This window comes from Callithrix jacchus, chromosome X (assembly GCF_049354715.1).
Source record: "Callithrix jacchus isolate 240 chromosome X, calJac240_pri, whole genome shotgun sequence".
NCBI lineage: Eukaryota > Metazoa > Chordata > Mammalia > Primates > Cebidae > Callithrix > Callithrix jacchus.
This window is the reverse complement of record NC_133524.1, coordinates 73079636-73100241: the sequence shown is the minus strand read 5'-3', so window position 1 is coordinate 73100241 and position 20606 is coordinate 73079636. Positions and strand designations below refer to the sequence as shown.

Genomic DNA, 20606 nt, shown 5'->3' with positions numbered 1-20606 from the left:
ATTACAAATATTAGCTCTCTAAAATATAAATCACAATTGAACAACAGCAAGAATATAGATCTGTTGTTTATGTACAGAAATTCCTTAAATTCAGAAAACTCTATCCACACATACATACATACACAGAGCCCCTTTAAAGCAGCCTCAATTTCATGTATTGTAGTTGTCAGATGAGACTATACAATTATACCAGCACCTTTCATATTTATAATTAATCTTCACCACATTTTTGTCAAGGAAGTAAAAAGGAGTGAACTACAAAAAATACTGAAACCTACTGCTCTGTTTGCTAGGTCTATACAAACTTACCTAGGCAACCAGAACATAGTTATTCAATAAGGAAGAAGTCTGGATTTGACTTAAAGACATATATAGTGATATATATTGGGAGACACCTGAAATGTCTGTTTTAATTTCTGAACAGTTAGACATCACTTTATTACAGAGAAACAATATATTAGGTTATTAGAGTTGCCCAAATTTGTTATTTTACTTTGGAATCAAACATTTTAACCCCTTTCACACTCTCCTACCCCCCAAAAAAAGCTTCAGCTGATAACTTTTGCATAAGCACCAACTTTGTCCACATTCCAAAAAAGGTAAACACTTTGAGATCCTAATATGAGCTGTCATCTCTTGACAGATATTTCACCTCCAATAAAATCATTTACCACTCAAAGTAACTCTCCTACAGGCTGTAATTACTTACCTATTTCCTGCTGTATAGACAGACTTCAGATCCATACTATTCATTTATTCATTTTAAATCAATTTAGGAATTAAAGTATATCATAATATAATAAGTTCACCCTATTTTTTTAATTCCACAATGGCCTTCAATATCATATTTAAATCTTTAACATTGTTAAGACTAGAGTTTCATAAAGCAGGTATTTACTTGTTGGATCAATGAAGCTGAATGTATTCCCTGAGGCTCTATTTTAGACACAACACTAGGCTGAATTATTTCTTAATAGGGATGTTTTAATATGAACCAGACTCCAGGTCTTCTTTATTCCACATACTTCATTTTAAATCATAACTGTAATTGCTCCTACTGGAAACAAAGCTTTGAAAGACATATTTGTCATCTTCTATCTGATAATAATTCCAAATAAATTCTAATATAAAATTATCACAATGTTAAGAACACACAGTCACACATTCCCTGGAATATTTTAAAATATATCTAAATAATCAAATATCAAATATTTAAACAGATAATGATATCCAGGCACTCATAATCCAAAGTATAGATATCTAACTAATGTTAAGCTGAACAACTTTTAAATTGTACAAACCCCAAACAGGCTTAGCAATGCAGATCTAACCATATCTGGGAACCCATTTTTCTTGACATCTCCTCACATGGACAAATGTGTCACACACCTGTAGCAACAAGATGACTGCCAAAGGCAGTCATTTTAAAAAGTAATCTTCACACTGAAACAACAAACAAAACGAGATTCATACTGGAAGCCAAATCTTCATTTTTTAATTTAATTTCTTTTCAACTTTTATTTTAGATTCAGGGGGTACATGTGCAGGTTTTTTAACCTGGGTATATTGTATGTTGCTGAGGTTTGGAGTACAAATGATCCTACTACCCAGGTACTTAGCATAGTACAGAACAGTTAGTTTCCCAACCTTTGCCCCCCTCCAACATTTCCCCATTTAGTAGTCCCAAGTGTGTACCATCACTGTCTTCATGTCCATGAGTACCCAGTGTTTAGTTCCCATTTATAAGTGAGAACATGCAGCATTTGATTTTCTGTTCCTGCATTAATTTGCTTACGATTATTGAATCCACCTGAATTTATGTTACTGCAAAGGATATGATTTCATTCTTTCCTATGGCTGCATAGGATTCCATCATACATATTTACCACACTTTATCCAATCCACTGCTGATGGGCACCTACGTTGATTCCATGTCTTTGGTATTGTGAATACTGTTGTGATGAACATCCAAGTGTGTGTGTCTTTTTGGTAGAACAATTTGTTTTCATTTGAATATATACCCAGTAATGGGGTTCCTGGGTCAAATGGTTTCTAGTAATTTGAGAAACCTTGAAACAGCTTTCCACAATGGCTGAACTAATTTACATTCTCACCAATAGTGTATACGCATCTCCTTTTCTCCATAGCCTTGCCAATATCTGTTGTTTATTGACTTTTTAATAATCACCATTCTAACTGGTGTGAGATGGTATTTAATTGTGGTTTTGATTTGCATTTATCTGATAATTAGTGATGATGAGCATTTTTTCATCTGTTTGTTGGCTGCTTGTATGTCTTCTTTTGAAAAGTGTCTCTTCATGTCTTTTGCACATTTTTTAATGGAGTTGTTTTTTGCTTGTTCAATGTGTTTAAGTTCACTATAGATTTCTGAATATTACACCTTTGTCAGAGGCAGAGTTTGTGAGTATTTCCTTCCACTCTCTTTGTCTGTTTGCTCTGTTGATTGTTTCTTTTGCTGTAAAGAAGCTATTTAATTTAATTAGGTCCCACTTGTCAATTTTTGTTTTTGCTGCAATTGCTTTTGAGAACTTTGTCATAAATTCCCAAGGCCAATGTCAAGAAGGGTAATTCCTAGGTTTTCTTCTACAATTCTTGTAGTTTGAGGTCTGACATTTAAATATTTATTCCATCTTAATTTTTGTACATGGTGAAAAGTGGGGGTCTAGTTTCATTCTTCTGCATATTGATAGCCAACTAGCCCCACACCATTTATTAAGTCAGGTAATGTGATGCCTCCAGCTTTGTTCTTTTTGTTTAGGATTTCTTTGGATATTCTGGCTCTTTTGGTGTTCCATATGAATTTTAGAATCATTTTTTTGAATTCTGAGAAAAATAATGTTGGTAGTTTGAGAGGAGTAACATTGAATCTATAGAGTGCTTTGGGCAGTGTGTTCATTTTCCAAAACTGATTCTTCCAATTCATGAGCATGAATTGTTTTTACACTTGTTTGTGTCATCTATGATTTCTTTTAGCCATGTTTGATAGATCTTCTTGTAGAGATAATTCACATCCTTGGTCAGATGTATTCCTAGGTATTTTGTTGCAGCTATTGTAATGGAACTTTTATTCATTTATTTACTTTATAGATATGGAGTCTCAGTATGTGGCCCAGGCTGGTTTGAACTCCTCAGCTCAAGAGATCCTCCTGCTTTGGCCTCCCAGTATGCTGGAATTACTGGCATGAACCACCATGTCCAGTCCTGTAAATATGATTTTGTTCTTGATTTGGCTCTCAGCTTGAATTATCACTGGTGTATAGAAATGCTTGATTTTGGTACATTGATTTTGTATTCTGAAACATTACTGAAGTCATTTATCAGTTTCAGGAGCCTTTTGGTGGAGTCTATAGAGTTTTCTATGTATAGAATCATATTGTCCATGAAGAGAATAGTTTGACAACTTCTTTTCCTATTTGGTTGCCTTTTATTTACTTCCCTTGCCTGATTACTCTGGCTAGCACTTTCAGTTCTGTGTTGAAAAAAAAAGTGGTGAGAGTGAGCATCCTTGTCTTCTTCCAGTTTTCAAGGGAAATGCTTCCAGTTTTTGCCCATTAAGTACAGTTTTGGCTGTAGGTCTGTCATAGATATATGACTCTGATTATTTTTGGGTATTTTCCTTTGATGCCTAGGAAATAATGTTTTCTGAGGGGTTTTATAATGAATCGATGATAGATTTTATCAAAAGCTTTTCTGCAGCTGTTGAGTGATCATATATTGATTTGCATATGTTGAATTATCTTTGCATGCCAGTAATGGCACCTACTTGATCATGGCAAATTAACTTTTTGATGTGCTGTTGAATTTGGTTTGCTAGTATTTTGTTGAGGACTTTTGCATCTATATTCATCATAAGTGGCTTGTAGTTTCCTTTTTCATTGTGTCTTTGCCAGATTTTGTTATCAGGGGTGATGGTGGATTCACTGGATTCATAGAATCAGTTAGAGAAAAATCCTTCCTCCTTGATTTTTTGGAATAGTATCAGAATTGGTATCAGCTCTTCTTGTATGTCTGGTAGAATTCAGCTGTGAATCCATCTGGCCCAGGGCTTTTTTTTAGGCTGGTAGGTTTTTCATTACTTGTTAAATTTTTGAACTCAATGTTGGTCTGTTCAGAGCTTCAATTTCTTCACCAATCTTGGAAGACTGTTTCTTTCCAGGAATGTATCCATTTCCTCTAGATCTTCCAGTTTTTGCATCCAGAGTTGTTCATAATAATCTCTGATGATCTTTTGTATTTACATGGGATTGTTTGTAATGTCATCTTTGCCTTTTTAGACTGTGCTTATTTGGATCTTTTCTCTTTTTTCCTTTTGTTAATCTAGCTAGTGGTCTATCATTTTGTATATACTTTCAAAGAATCCACTTCCAATTTTGTTGATCCTCTGTATAAATTTTGGGCTATCAATTTCATTCAGTTCCACTCTGAGATTATTTATTTATTTTCTTCTACTAGCTTTTTTCTCTTGTCTTTCTAGTTCCTCTAGGTGTGACATTAGATTGTTAATGAGATATTTTAAACTTTTTGAGGTAAGTATTTAGCACTATAAACTCCTCCTAATGCTGCTTTTGCTGCATCCCAGAAATTTTGGTGTGTTGTATCTCTGTTTTATTTCAAAGATGTTTTTGCAAACCCTCATTTTAATGTGGACTTGTTAAACCTGACTCTTTCCTATATGTTAAGTGAGACTGTCCATAAAGCACTTTAAAATTTTCTGGGTCTGTAGCAATTGTGTATATCTAAATATATGTATATCTCATAGCAGATCCAAACCAACATGAAACCTTTCAAGAGTCCCACTGAGCTTTCTTTCATTTTTTTCTTTGATATGGAGTCTCACTCTGTTGCTCAGGTTGGAGTGCAGTGGCGATCTTGGCTCACTGCAACCTCTGCCTCCTGGGTTCAAGTGATTCTCCTGCCTCAGCATCCTGAGGAGCTGCGACTACAGGTGTGCACCAACACACCCAGCTAATTTTTGTATTTTTAGTAGAGATTGGGTTTCAACATGTTGGCCAGGTTGGTCTCGATCTCTTAACCTCAGAATCCGCCTGCCTCAGCCTCTCAAAGTGCTGGGATTATAGGAATGAGCCACCTCACCTGGCACTGAGCTTTCTTTCAATAAACTAATATTTACTTGCCCACAAGATATAGAAATATTAAAAAGAAGAATAGTTGTATAATAATAAAAAATTAAGATGAGGAACTTCTCCCCTTTTCTTACTAGACCTCACTACTACGATTACTAATACTACAACTTCTAAACGGAAGGATTCCCAATTTTCACAGCAGATATTGACATTTTATCACTCATTCTGTTTCTTCTCTCTATTCAGAATAAACCTAAAAACCTCCCACGTTTTTTTTACAAAAATCAATTTAACAACTACATATACATATCCTAAATCACAAACACTTAATTATATAACTCTTCTTAAAATGGTCCATAAATTACAGGAGGTACCTAATGTTATACACATACTACTAACTTCTTTTCCAGAGGCCATCATTTATTAAAAGCTTCCTTGGTGCCAAGTAGTAACCATTTTTAGCATATTATTTTGTGTAATCCTCATACAACTTAAGAAGTACATTTTTTAAAATATTTTATTTTTTATTAACAAATAATTTTACATATTCAAGGGGTACATATCTTGATACGTACAATGTAGAGTGATCAGATAACAGTAATTAGCATGCCCATCATCTAAAACTGTTTTTTAGACTTTAAGTTCTTGGGCGCATGTGCAGATCATGCAGGTTTGTTACATAGGTATATATGTGCCATGAAGTAGATTTTATTATCACCACCAGCTTAGCAATGAGAACAGTGAGGCTTCTAAAGTAATGTTATTTCCTTCTTGGAGCTCTCCAATTGCAAGTCTCTGAGAAAAGCCATGATTTATATTTTTCCCTAATAAGTGAATGCTTACTACTAAAAGGTAGCCAATTTTTTTTTGAGACAGAGTTTCATTCTTGTTACCCAGGCTGGAGTACAATGGTGTGATCTTGGCTCACTGCAATCTCTGCCTCCTGGGTTCAAGCAATTCTCCTGCCTCAGTCTCCCGAGTAGCTGGGACTACAGGTATGTGCCACCATGCCCAGCTAATTTTTGTATTTTTAATACAGACAGGGTTTCACCATGTTGACTAGGATGGTCTCAATCTCTTGACCTCATATCCACCCACCTCAGCCTCCCAACGTGCTGGGATTACAGGCGTGAGCCACTGCGCCCGGCGAAGGTAGCCAATTTTTTAGAGGTATCTTTATGATACTTCTCTCCCTGTGAATTAGATTGACATGTATATACAATGCAAACAACAAAACAATAAATAGTCTTGCAGGCAAAGAAAACATCATTAATATGTTCCTTCTGAAGAGGAAAAAGTTTTTATAACATGGCTTGTAAAAAGCATGTACTAAGTACACCCTTTACAGCAATGACTAACGCAAAATCTTCTGACTCATCTGACTCCACAGGGAGAAGGAAATCTCTAGTTGAACTTTGTAACAATTTCAATGGGGTGAGAAGCCTACTGGCTAGAACTGAAGGGAGGGCACAAATCTGCTTCACAGACTCTACAGGCAGGGCAGAACCAAGCCCTTTTCTTTTGCAACTTGGAATTGATTAGCTTGGGGCAATTTTTCAAGCCAGTCTTGCCCACTGCCTGGAAACAGACTTGTAGTTATTGGTGGGGGCACACTGGAAGTGAGAACAGCACTTCGGTTTGCATGGGAGCTGGGTGAGGCCTGTGACTGCTGGCTTTTCCCCACTTCCCTGACAACCTGCATGACTCAGCAGAGACAACCATAATCCTCTCCTCCTCCTACGTACACAACTCCAGTGACCTGAGAATCTCAACCCTATCCCGCACATCAGTCACAGCAAGAATGGCCCAAGGAGAGTATGAGCTCAGATACACCTAGCCCTGCCCCCACCTGATATTCCTTCCTTATATGAGCTGGTATCAGAAGACAAAGGGCATATAATCTTGGGATTTCTAGGGCCCCATCCACAACCAGTCCCTCTCCATACTACTACAGGTGGTGATCTCTAGAAAGTGCCACCTCCTGACAGGAAGCCAACCAGCACAAAAATAGAACATCAAAACACCAAAACTAAGAACTCTTACAGAGTCAATTGCACCCCCCTGCCACCTTAACTGGAACAAGCACTGGTATCCATGGCTGACAGACCCATAGATGGTCCACGTCATAGATCTCCATGCAGACAACACCCAGTACAAGCCCAGAACCAGTTAGACTTGCTGGGTGGCTGGACCCAGAAGAGGGAAAACAATCACAGCAATGTGGCTCACAGGAAGCCACATACATAGGAAAAGGGGGAGAGTGCTATATCAAGGAAACACCCATGGGTCAAAAGAATCTGAACAACAGCTTCTTTTGTTGGTCCTAGACCTTCAGTCTGAAAAGAGCATATACAAATGAGAAGAAATCAGAAAACTAACCCTGGTAATATGACAAAACAAGGTTCTTTAACACCCCTCACAAATTCCACTAGTTTACCAGCAATAGATTCAAACCAAGGAGAAATCCCTGATTTACCTGAAGAATAATTCATAAGATTAGTTATTAAGCTGATCAAGGAGGCACTAGAGAAAGGCAAGGCCCAATGCAAGGAAATCCAAAAACAATATAAGAAGTGAAGGGAGACACAGTCAAGGAAATATATGACTCAAAGAAAAAACAATCAAAAATTCAGGAAGCTTTGGACACACTTTTAGATATGGGAAATTCTCAGCAATATAATTGAACAAGCAGAAGACAGAAATTGAGAGCTTGAAGACAAGGTCTTTGAATTAACCTAATCCAACAAATGCAAAGAAAAAAGAATAAGAAAATGTGAATAAAGCCTCCAAGAAGTCCGGGATTATAATACACAAATAAACCTAAGAATAATCAGTGGTCTTGAAAAAGAAGAGAATTCTAAAAGTGTGGAAAACATATTTGGTGGAATAATTGAGGAAAACTTCCCCAGCCTTGCTAGAGACATAGACATCCAAACACAGGAAGCACAAAGAACACCTGGGAAATGCATCACAAAAAGATCATCATCTAGGCACACTGTCATCAGGCTATCCAAAGTTAAGGTGAAGGAAAAAATATTAAGAGCTATAAGACAAAAGCATCAGGTAACATATAAAGGAACAGATTAACAGCATATTTCTCAGCAGAAACCCTATAAGCGAGAAGGGATTGGGGTTCTATCTTCAGCCTCCTCAGACAAATATATATATATATATATATATATATATATATATATATATATATATATATATCAGCCAAGAATTTTGTATGCAGTGAAACTAAGCTTCATATATGAAGGAAAGATACAGACAAAGGCTGAGAGAATTCACCATTATCAAGTCACCACTACAAGAACTGCTAAAAGGAGCTCTAAATTTTGAAACAAATCCTGGAATCACATCAAAACAGAACCTCTTTAAAGCATAAATAACACAGGACCTATCAAACAAAAATACAAGTTAAAGAGCAAAAACTGAAAACAAAAAAACCAAAGTACACAGGCAACAAAGAGAATAATCAATGCAAGAGAACCTCATATTTCAATACTAACATTAAATGTAAATAACCTAAACGTTCCACTTAAGAAATACAAAACTGCAGAATATATAAGAACTCACCAACCAACTATCTGCTGCCTTCAGGAGACTCACCTAACACATAAGGACTCACATAAACTAATGGTAAAGTAGTAGAAAGAGACATTTTATGCAAATGGACACCAAAAGCAAGGTGGAGTAGCTATTCTTGTATCAGACAAAGGAAACCTGAAGGTAACAACAGTTAAAAAGACAAAAAGAAACATTATATAATAGGAAAAGGGCTTGTCCAACAGAAAACTATAACAATCTTAAACATATATGCACCTAACACTGGACCTCCCGCATTTATAAAACAATTACTAACAGACCTAAGAAATCGGTTAGACAGCAACACAATAATGGTGGGGGACTTCAATACTCCACTGACAGTACTGGACAGGTCAAGACAGAAAGTCAACAAAGAAACAATAGATTTAAACTATACCTTGGAACAAATGGACTTAACAGATATACACAGAACATTTCATCCAACAATTGCAGAATACACATTCCATTCAACAGTGCATGGAACTTTTCCAAATAGGCCATAAAAGAAGCCTCAATAAATTTAAGAAAACTGAAATTATACCAAGCACTCTCTCAGACTGCAGTAGAATAAAACTGGAAATCAACTCCAAAAGTAACCTTCAAAACCATGCAAATACATGAAATTGAATAACCTGCTCCTGAATGATCACTGGGTCAAAAACAAAATCAAGATGAAAATATAAAAATTCTTCAAACTGAATGACAATAATGACACAACCTACCAAAACCTCTGGGATACAGCAAAGGCAGTGCTAAAAAGAAAGTTCATAGCCCTAAACACCAATAAGACTGAAAGAGCACAAATTGATATTATAAAGTCACACCTCAAGGAACTAGAGAAACAAGAACAAACCAAACCCAAACCCAGCAGAACAGAGGAAATCACCAAGATCAGAGCAGAACTAAATGAAATTGAAACAAACAAACAAAAAAGATAAATGAAATAAAAAGCTGGCTCTCTGAAAAGATAAATTAAATCGATGCAAGATTAACCAAAGAAAGAAGAGAGAAAATCCAAATTACCTCACTAAGAAATGAAACAGGAGGTATTATAATCGATGCCACAGAAACACAAGAGATTATTCAAGGCAATTACGAACATCCTTACACATATAAACTAGAAAATCTAGAAGAGATAGATACATTCCTGGAAAATATACAACCCTCCTAGCCTAAATCAGGAAGAATTTGATACACTGAACAGATGAATGACAACCAGCAAAACTGAAATGGTAATTTAAAAATTACCAACAAACAAATTCCAGGACCAGACAGATTTACAGCAGAATTCTATGAGACATTCAAAGAAGAATCAATAACATTCCTTTTGACCCTATTCCACAAGACAAAGAAAGAGGGGAGCATCTCTAATTCATTCAATGAAGCCAGTATTACCATAATACCAAAACCAGGGAAGGATATGACCAAAAAATGAAAACTACATACTGATATCCTTGATGAACATAGATGCTAAAATCCTAACAAATTCCAACAATACATCAAAAAGATAATCCACTGTGATCAAGAAGGTTTCACACCAGGGATGCAGGGATGGTTTAACGTATGCAAGTCAATAAATGTGACACACCACATAAACAGAATTAAAAACAAACATCACATGATCATCTCAATAGATGCAGAAAAAGTATTCAACAAAATGCAGTATCCTCAGCAAAATCGGCATACAAGGAACATAATTTGATGTAATAAAAGCCATCTATGACAAACCCACAGCCAACATAATACTGAATGGGGAAAAGTTGAAAGCATTCCCTCTGAGAACTGATACAAGATAAGGACACTCACTCTCAACATTCCTCTTCAACATAGTATTGGAAGTCTTAACCAGAGCAATTAGACAAGAGAAAGAAATAAGGGGCATCGAAATTGGTAAAGTGGAAGTCAAACTGTCACTATTTGCTGATGATATGATCGTTGACCTTGAAAACCCTAAAGACTCTTCCAGAACGCTCCTAGAACTGATAAAATAATTCAGCAAAATTACCAGAACAAGATTAATGTACACAAATCAGTAGCTCTTCTATACACCAACAGTGACAAAGCTGAGAATCAAATCAAGAACACAACCCTTTTACAATAGCTGGAAAAAAAAATTCTTAGGAATATGTCCAACCAAGTAGGTTAAAGACCTCTACAAGGAAAACTACAAAACACTGCTGAAAGAAATCATAGATGACACAAACGAATGGAAACACTTCCCATGCTCATGGATAGGTAGAATCAATATTGTGAAAATGACCATATTGCCAAAAGCAATCTACAAATCCAATGCAATTCCCACCAAAATACAACCATCATTCTTCACAATATTAGAAAAAAACAATTCTAAACTGAATATGGAACCAAAAATAGGCCACATAACCAAAGCAAGGCTAAGCAAAAAGAAGAAATTTGGAAGCACCGCACTACCTGATTTCAAATTATAGTATAAGACCACAGTCACCAAAACAACATAGCACTGATATAAAAATAGGCACACAAACCAATGGAACAGAATAGAGAACCCAGAAATAAATTCCAATACATACAACCAACTGATCTTCAAAAAGGAAACAAAAATATAAAGTGGGGAAAGGACACCCTTTTCAACTAATGGTGCTGGGATAATTGGCTAGCCATATGTAGGAGAATGAAACTGGATCCTCATTTCTCAACTTATACAAAAATCAATGCAAGATGGATTAAGGACTGAAATCTAAAACCTGAAACTATAAAAGTTCTAGAAGACAACACTGGAAAAACCCTCTCTAGACATTGGATTAGTCTAGGATTTCTTGACCAGGAACACAAATGCAAATGCAAGAAAAACAAAGATAAATAGCTGGGACTTAATTAAACTAAAGAGCTTTTGCACAGCGAAAGGGTCAGCCAAGTAAATATGCAACCCAGAGAGTGTGAGAACATCTTCACAATCTATACAACTTACAAAGGAGTAATATCCAGAATCTACAAGGAACTCAAACAAATTAGCAAGAAAAAAACAAACAATTCCTTCAAAGTGTGAGCTAAGGACATAAATAGACAATTCTCAAAAGAAAATACACAAACATATGAAAACATGCTCAACATCACTAATTATCAGAGAAATGACAATGCAATACCACCTTACTCTGCAAAAATGGCCATAAGAAAATAAAAAAATAATAGGTGTTGGCATGGATACAGCAAACAGAAAACACTTCTACACTGCTTGTAGTAATGTACAACTAATGGAAAACACTGTGGAGATTCCTTAAAGAAATAAAGGCAGACCTACCATTTGATACAGCAATCCCAACACTGGATATCTACCCAGGGGAAAAGAAGTCATTATATGAAAATGATACTCGCACAGAGGAAAAGAAGTCATTATACGAAAAAGTTACTTGCACAGAGGAAAAGAAGTTATTAAACAGAAAAGAACATGTATCTTTATAGCAGCACAATTCACAATTGCAAAAATGTGGAACCAACGTAAATGCCCATCAATCAATGAGTGGATAAAGAAACTGTAGCGTATCTATATGATGGAATACTACTCAGTCCAGCTCAGTGGGGGGGAAGGGTGTCCGCCACTACCTAGGCAGTCTGCCAATACCAAGGTAGTTCTAACTGTACCTCTATAAACAACACCTCAAGGAAGTTCACACGGCAGCTGAGCAGAGCCTGTGGCAGCTCAGCAATGTCTCTGCTGGCAGACTGTGACAAGACTAACTGTGCTGGGCAGGGCATCTATGAAAAAAGGTAGCAGTATGTCATGAACTTATAAATAAAGCTTGACCTTCCTAAGACAGAGCACCTGGGAAAAGAGGTGGTTATGAGTTCCACTGTAGCAGACGTAAATGTACCTGCCCAGCAGCTCTACAGGGAACAACAGAGTTCCCAGCATGTCACTGAATGGAACAATGGAGCTCACAGCTCAGCACTTAAGCTCCAATAAGCGACAAACTGTCTCCTCAAGCATGTCCCTGACCCCTGTAAACCCAAAGAGACACCTGCTAAAGGAGAGCTCTGGCCGAAATCTGGCAGGTACCCTTCTGGGATGCAGATAACAGAAGAATAAACAGGCAGCAACCCTTACTGTTCTGAAGTCCCCACGGGTGACCCCAAGCAAGCAGGGTCTGGAGTGGACCTGCAGCAGTCCTGCAGAAGAGAGGACTGATGGTTAGAAGGAAAACTGAATAACAGAAAGAAATAGCTTCAACATCAACAGAAAGGACATCCACACAGAGACTCCATCTGAAAGTCACCAACTACAAAGACCACAGGTAGATAAAGCCATGAAGATGGAAAGAAACAAGCGCAAAAGGGATGGAAACACCAAAGACCAGAATGCCTCTCCTTGTCCAAGGGATCACAACTCCTCACCAGCTAGGGAACAAAGCTGCATGGAGAATGAATCTGACAAATTGACAGAAATAGGCTTCAGAAGATGGGTAATAATAAACGTCTCAGAGCAAAAAGAACATCTTCTAACCCAATGCAAAGAAACTAAGAACCTTGAAAAAAGGTTAAACGAAATGCTAATGATAATAAAGAGCTTAGAGAAGAATATAACCTACCTAATGGAACTGAAAAACACATCACAAGAACTTCATGAAGCATACAGAAGTTTCAATAGTCGAATCAACCAAGCAGAAGAAAGTATGTCAGAGATGAAAGACCAACTCAATGAAATAAAATGAGAAGGCAAGATTAGAGAAAAAAGAGTGAAAAGAAATTAACAAAGCCTCCAAGAAATATGGGATTATGTGAAAATACATAATCTACATTTGATAGGTGTACCTGAATGTGACAAAGAGAGTGAATCCAAGCTGGAAAACACTCTTCAGGATACTATCCAGGAGAACTTCCCCAACCTAGCAAGGAAGGCCACTATTCAATTCCAGGAAATACAGAGAACCCCACAAAGATATTTCTCAAGAAGAGTAACCCCAAGGCACATAATCGTCAGATTCACCAGGGTGGAAATGAGGGAAAAAATCCTAAGGGCATCCAGAGAGAAAGGTCGGGTTACCCACAAAGGGAAGCCCATCAGACTCACAACAGATCTCTCAGCAGAAACACTACAAGCCAGAAGAGAGTGGGGGCCAATATTCAACATGCTTAAAGGAAAGAATTTTTAACCCAGAATTCAATTACCAACCAAACTAAGCTTCATAAGTGAAGGAGAAATAAAATCCTTCATGAACAAGCAATTGCTCAGACATTTCATCACAACCAGGCCTGCCTTACAAAAGCTCCTGAAAGAAGCACTAAACATAGAAAGGAACAACCAGTAATAGCCACTCCAAAAATGTACTAAACGGTAAAGAGCATCAACACAATAAAGAAGCTGCATCAACTAACGGGCAAAACATCCAGCCAGTATCAAAATGGCAGGATCAAATTCACACATTAAAATATTAACCTTAAACATAAATATGCTAAATGCCCCAAGCAAAAGACACAGACTGGCAAATTACATAAAAAGTGAAAACCCATCGGTATGCTGTATTCAGAAACCCGTCTCATGTGCAAGTACACATATAGGCTGAAAATAAAGGGATGGAGGAAGATTTACCAAGCAAACGGAGAGCAAAAAGAAGCAGGACTTGGAATCCTAGTCTCTGATAAAACAGATTTTAAACCAACAAAGGTCAAAAGAGACAAAGAAGGGTATTACATAATGGTAAAAGAATCAATGGAACAAGAAGAGCTAACTATCCTAAATATACATGCATCGAACACAGGAGCATCCAGATACATAAAGCAAGTTCTTAATGACCTACAAAGAGACTTAGACTCCCACACAATAATAGTGGGAGATTTTAACACTCCACTGTCAATATTAGACAGACCAACAAGACAGAAAATTAACAAGGATATCCAGGACTGGAACTCAGATCTGGACCAAGCAAACCTAATAGACATCTACAGAACCATCCACCCCATATCCATAGAATATACATTCTTCTCAGCACTATACTGCACCTACTTTAAAATTGACCACATAATTGGAAGCAAATCACTCCTAGGCAAATGCAAAAGAATGGAAATCATAACAAACAGTCTCTCAGACCACAGTGCAATCGATTAGAATTTAGGATTAAGAAACAAACTCAGAACCACACAATTTCATGGAAACTGAACAACTGGCTCTTGAATGTTGACTGGATAAACAATGAAATGAAGGCAGAAATAAAGATGTTCTTTGAAACCAACGAGAACAAATACACAATGTACTAGAATAGCTGGGACACATTTAAAGCAGTGTCTAGAGGAAAATTGATGGCAATAAATGCCCACATGAGAAGCCAGGAAAGATCTAAAATCGACAGCCTATCATCAAAATTGAAAAAAAAAAAACTCAAAAGCTAGAGAAGATAAGAAATAACTAAGATCAGAGAAGAACTGAAGGAGATAGAGACACCAAAAACCCTTGAAAAAATCAATAAATATAGAAGCTGGTTTCTTGAAAAGATTAATAAATGGACAGACCATTAGGTAGATTAATAAAAAGGAAAAGAGAGAAGAATCAAATAGATGCAATAAAAATGATAAAGGGGATATCACCACAGATTCCACAGAAATACAAACTACCACCAGAGATTACCACAAACAACCCTATGCATATTAACCAGTAAACCTGGAAGAAATGGATACATTCCTGGATACTTGCACCCTCCCAAGCCTAAACCAGGAAGAAGTTGAAACGCTGAATAGACCAATAACAAGGGCTGAAGGTGAAGCAGCAATTAATAGTCTACCAAACAAAAAAAGCCCAGGTCCAGGTGGGTTCACAACCAAATTCTACCAGACATACAAAGAGGAGCTGGTACCATTCCTTCTGAAACTATTCCAAACACTACAAAAAGAGGGAATGCTTCCCAAATCATTTTATCAGACCAACATCATCCTGATATCAAAAGCTGGCAGAGACTAAACAAAAAAAGAAAACTTCAGGCCAATATCCATGATGAACATAGATGTAAAAATCTTCAATAAAATACTGGCAAACCAATTGCAACAGCACATCAAAAAAGCTTATCCATCATGATCAAATAGGCTTCATCCTGGGGATGCAAGGCTGTTTCAACATATGCAAGTTTATAAACATAATCTACCACATAAACAGAACCAAAGACAAAAACCACATGATCATCTCGATAGATGCTGAAAAGGCCTTCAACAAAATTCAACAGCCGTTTATGCTAAAAACTCTCAATAAACTAGGTATAGATGGAACATATCTCAAAACAATAAAAGCTATTCATGGCAAACCCACATTCCATATCATACTAAATGTGCAAAAACTGGAAGCATTCCATTTGAAATCTGGCACTAGACAAGGATGCTCTCTCTCACCACTCGTATTCAATATAATATTGGAAGTTCTAGCCAGAGCAATCAGGCAGAAAAAAGAAATAAAGGGTTTTCAAGTAGGAAAGGAGAAAGTCAAATTGTCTCTATTTGCAGACAACATGATTGTATATTTAGAAGACCCCATTGTCTAAGCCCAAAATCTCCTTAAACTCATAAGCAACTTCAGCAAAGTCTCAGGATACAAAATCAATGTGCAGAAATCACAAGCATTCCTATACACCAATAACAGACTAAAAGAGAACTAAATCAAGAGCAAATTCCCATTCACAATTGCTACAAAGAAAATAAAATACCTAGGCATACAACTAACAAAGGATGTAAAGGGACTTCTCAAGAACTATGAACCACTGCGCAAGGAAATAAGAGAGGACACAAATAGATGGAAAAACATTCCATGGTCATGATTTGGAAGAATCAATATTGTGAAAATGGCCATACTGCTCCTGGTAATTTATAGATTCAACACTATCCCCATCAATCTGCCTACGACGCTCTTCACAGAACTGGAAAAAAACACCTTAAACTTCATATGGAATCAAAAGAGAGCCTGCATAGCCAAGACAATCCTAAGCAAAAAGATCAAAGCTGAAGACATCACACTACTTGACTTAAAACTATACTACAAGGCTACAGTAATCAAAATAACATGGTACTGGTACCAAAACAGAGATAAAGACCAATGGAATAGAACAGAGGCCTCAGAGGCAATGCCACAAATCTACAACCATCTGATCTTTGACAAACCTGATAAAAACAAGCAATGGGGAAAAGGATTCCCTGTTAAATAAATGGTGTTGGGATAACTGGCTAGCCATGTGCAGAAAACAGAAACCGGACCCTTTCCTGACACCTTACACTAAAATTAACTCCAGATGGATTAAAGACTTAAACATAAGACCCAACACCATAAAAACCCTAGAAGAAAATCTAGGCAAAACCATTCAGGACATAGGCATACGCAAGGACTTCATGACTAAAACACCAAAAGCACTGGCAACAAAAACCCAAATAGACAAATGGGATCTACATAAACTCCAGAGCTTCTGTATAGCAAGAGAAATAATTATTAGAGTGAACCAGCAACCAACAGAATGGGAAAAACTTTTTGCAATCTACCCACCTGACAAAGGGCTAATATCCAGAATCTACAAAGAAGTAAAACAGATTTACAAGAAAAAAACAACCCATTCAAAAGTGGATAAAGGATATGAACAGACACTTTTCAAAAGAAGACATATATGAGGCCAACAAGCATATGAGAAAATGGTCATCATCACTGGTCATTAGAGAAAGGCAAATCAAAACTACATTGAGATACCATCTCATGCCAGTTAGAATGGCAATCATTAAAAAATCTGGAGATAACAGATGCTGGAGAGGATATGGAGAAATAGAAACACTTGTACACTGTTGGTGGGAGTGTAAACTAGTTCAACCATTGTGGAATACAGTGTGGCATTTCCTCCAGGACCTAGAAATCGAAATTCCATTTGACCCAGCAGTCCCATTACTGGGTAGAAATCCAAAGGATTTAAATCATTCTATTATAAAGACACATGTACACGTATGTTAACTGTAGCACTGTTTACAATAGCAAAGACCTGGAACCAACCCAAATGCCCATCAGTGATAGACTGGACAGGGAAAATGTGGCACATATACACCATGGAATACTATGCAGATATAAAAAAGGATGAGTTTGTGTCCTTTGTAGGGACATAGATGAATCTGGAAACCATCAATCTCAGCAAACTGACACAAGAATAGAAAATCAAACACTGCATGTTCTCACTCATAGGCGGGGGTTGAACAATAAGAACACATGGACACAGGGAGGGGAGCATCACACACTGGGGTATGTCATGGGGGACTAGGGGAAGGACAGTGGGGGATAGGGAGGTTGGGGAAGGATAACATGGGGAGAAATGCCAAATACTGGTGACGGGGGTTAGAGGCAGCAAACCACATTGCCATGTATGTACCTATGCAACAATCCTGCATGATCTGCACATGTACCCCAGAATCTAAAGTACAATAAAAAATATATATAAATAAATGAATAAATAAAATAGAATGATAGATTTTAAAAATATATATATTAACAAGTAAATAATAAAACCAAAACATGCACACACAAAAAATAAATAAAGTGCTCCCAATTAAGGAAACAGCTGAAGGTCATCATGGTACATACTTCCCTGAAGAAAATCCATTTACGACGTAGGTTTAGAAATTTCAAAATAACGTTTTAACATGAAGCTCTGGCTACACTGGTTCGTGGGATTAGGAGGTGCCAAAGGTTCCTTTAGGCTTCCTTTGATCCAGTAACTATGTTCAGTGAGTTTAGAATTTAAAAAATCTTGATAAGTGTTGGATGATAAGCATTCATGTGACCAAGTAAACCTGAACTCCAAGACTAAAAGACCTTATTTGCAGTAGCAAATACTAAAGGGTCAGGGCCTGTGGAGCACAATAGAACTTCCTTGAAATTGCTTTATTTCTATTTATGAACCTGAGGTGATTGGTGGTTCATAACCTTGGGTAGTAACCATTTCTGGGTTACAGGTTTACCACGTGGATGATCACTGGGCAAATAGGATAGGGAGTTTACCTGCCTGGAATGGTCAAGGAGTTGTCTTTGCTGGGAGCGACAAAGAGCCCAGAGGCTACCTAGTCTTCCTCCCTAACCAAAGTGATGTTAAACACCGGAACTAGGAAAGAAAGTGTGGGCGTTTGAGTCACACGAGACACACACACACACGCACGCACACCAAATAAAAGGTCTTATCCCAATCTCCAAAGTTTGCCGAGGCCCGTAACACTATCTCTTAGCCCCGCCCACAGCCTAGGAGATTCTCCACTTCCCTTTCCCCTCCCGCTCTCGGCTTACTTGTCCCGGATGATGGTCTGCAGCTCCCGGATCTGATCATTCATAGGCAGCAACTTAAGCTGCGCCCCGATCTGCCGGGAGAGTTCGCAGTCCCCTAGGAAAGAGTCGCCAGCTGGTGCGTCATAGCTGCTACTGTCACCACTACCACTGTTGCTCTCTGAGACGAGGCTGGAGCCGCCACAGGCCCCGGTGTCCTGCTCGGCCGGCAGACTAGAATGGGTGTGCCCTGTGAGGAGAGTCACCTTGGCCCTGGGGGCTCTGTTTCCCCCTGCATGGTCCGGGATCGGGTCGCCAGGTCGCAGCTGCTCAGGACTTGGGGTTGAGGCAGAGTTTACTTGCTGGTTGTGACAGGGCATGGAGTCCGGACACTGTAACTCCGTGGCCATACACCGGCCCTGGGCTATCCCCGCTGCTACCTAACACTAAGGCTAAAGACAAATGGGTAAAAGGACAAATGCTCACGCGCTCTCTCGGTTGCTCACGCGCTCTCTCGGTTGCCCACGCGCTCTCTCGGTTGCCCCCGCCTCCCGAGAACATCAAACCCTGGCTGTCCTTTCACCCCTAGGCCGCTGTTGGTTTCCTTTAGCACACTTTGTCTCATTCCCGCCCACATCAGACGTACTGCCTGCCTAGACACCCTATTGGCTTAACTCTCTGCCACTCTGCGGCGCCACTGATTGTTAACCCTTTGAGTCACCCCTGCTGCATTGGTTCCCACAGGTAGCTAAGCCCCCGAGGGAGGCCAGGGATGCCAGCTTGAAGGGGGGGCCCTAGGGCTTCTGCATTCAGAACTTTGGGTGATAGAGCCAGGAGAAACTGGGGGTGGCAAGTGATGATACATAGTTATACACATAAGGCCCATGTTTTCAGACTTTGTGACCTAGCAGAGAAATCATACCTCAGTAACCGCATCTTCAGTTAGGTTGTCTTCATAATGGAAGGAAGAAGTAAAAAATGCCTAGCAGTCGGCTGAAGAGCCTGTCCTCTACCAGACTGTTCTAGAAACTGCAGCTTCCCAAGTGCACTTGACCACCAAAGCTTTTCTTAATTGGTTTGGCCTTACAACGTACACGTTGTCATGGGGATTCAGGCGGCATTTCAGATCCACTATCATTTTGTATCTTTTAAGTACTTGGAAAGACGCTTATTTTTAAGTGTGTGGACTCACTATAACGGCCTGAAGTAAGAGTGTCAAGGGCAGTACTTTTCAAACATCAGTATGTACCACAATAATTGTAGAGCTTGTTAAAACACAGGCAGGTTCTTATGGCTCATTTTTGAAATTCTGATTCTGTAGGTCTGAGATAGAATGCAAGAATCTTTTTTTTAACTTTCAAGTTCAGGGGCATATGTGCAGGTTTGATACATAGGTAAACTGGTGTCTTGGGGTTTTGTTGTAAAGATTATTTCATCACCCAGGTATTAAGCATAGTACCCCCTAGTTATCTTTCCTGATCCTCTCTCTCCTCATACCATGCACTGTTCAGTAGGCTCCAGTGTGTGTTGCTCCCTACTACGTGTCCATGTGTTCTCATCATTTAGCTCCAACTTATAAGTGAGCATATGCAATATTTGGTTTTCTGTTCCTGTGTTAGCCTGCTAAGGATAATGGGCTCCAGCTCCATCCTTGTCCCTGCAAACGACATGATCTCATAATTTTT

General features: G+C 38.3%; 1 protein-coding gene across 6 annotated transcripts in view; it reads right to left on the bottom strand.

Annotated features, from left to right (window-relative positions):
- The window catches only part of UPRT (uracil phosphoribosyltransferase homolog), a 101443-nt gene extending 81475 nt beyond the window's left edge, over positions 1-19968 (bottom strand). For 4 of the 6 annotated variants that reach the window (XM_054251123.2, XM_078363876.1, XM_054251124.2 and 1 more), the window contains exon 1: positions 18946-19539. In XM_054251123.2, the coding sequence (XP_054107098.1) occupies positions 18946-19331 (386 nt within the window). In that variant the 5' untranslated portion in view covers positions 19332-19539. Of the gene's footprint in view, positions 1-18945; positions 19540-19843 lie in introns of those variants that run through there. The other 2 variants (XM_035287929.3, XM_035287930.3) reach the window with 2 other exon arrangements.
- Between the last annotated feature and the right edge of the window lie 638 nt (positions 19969-20606).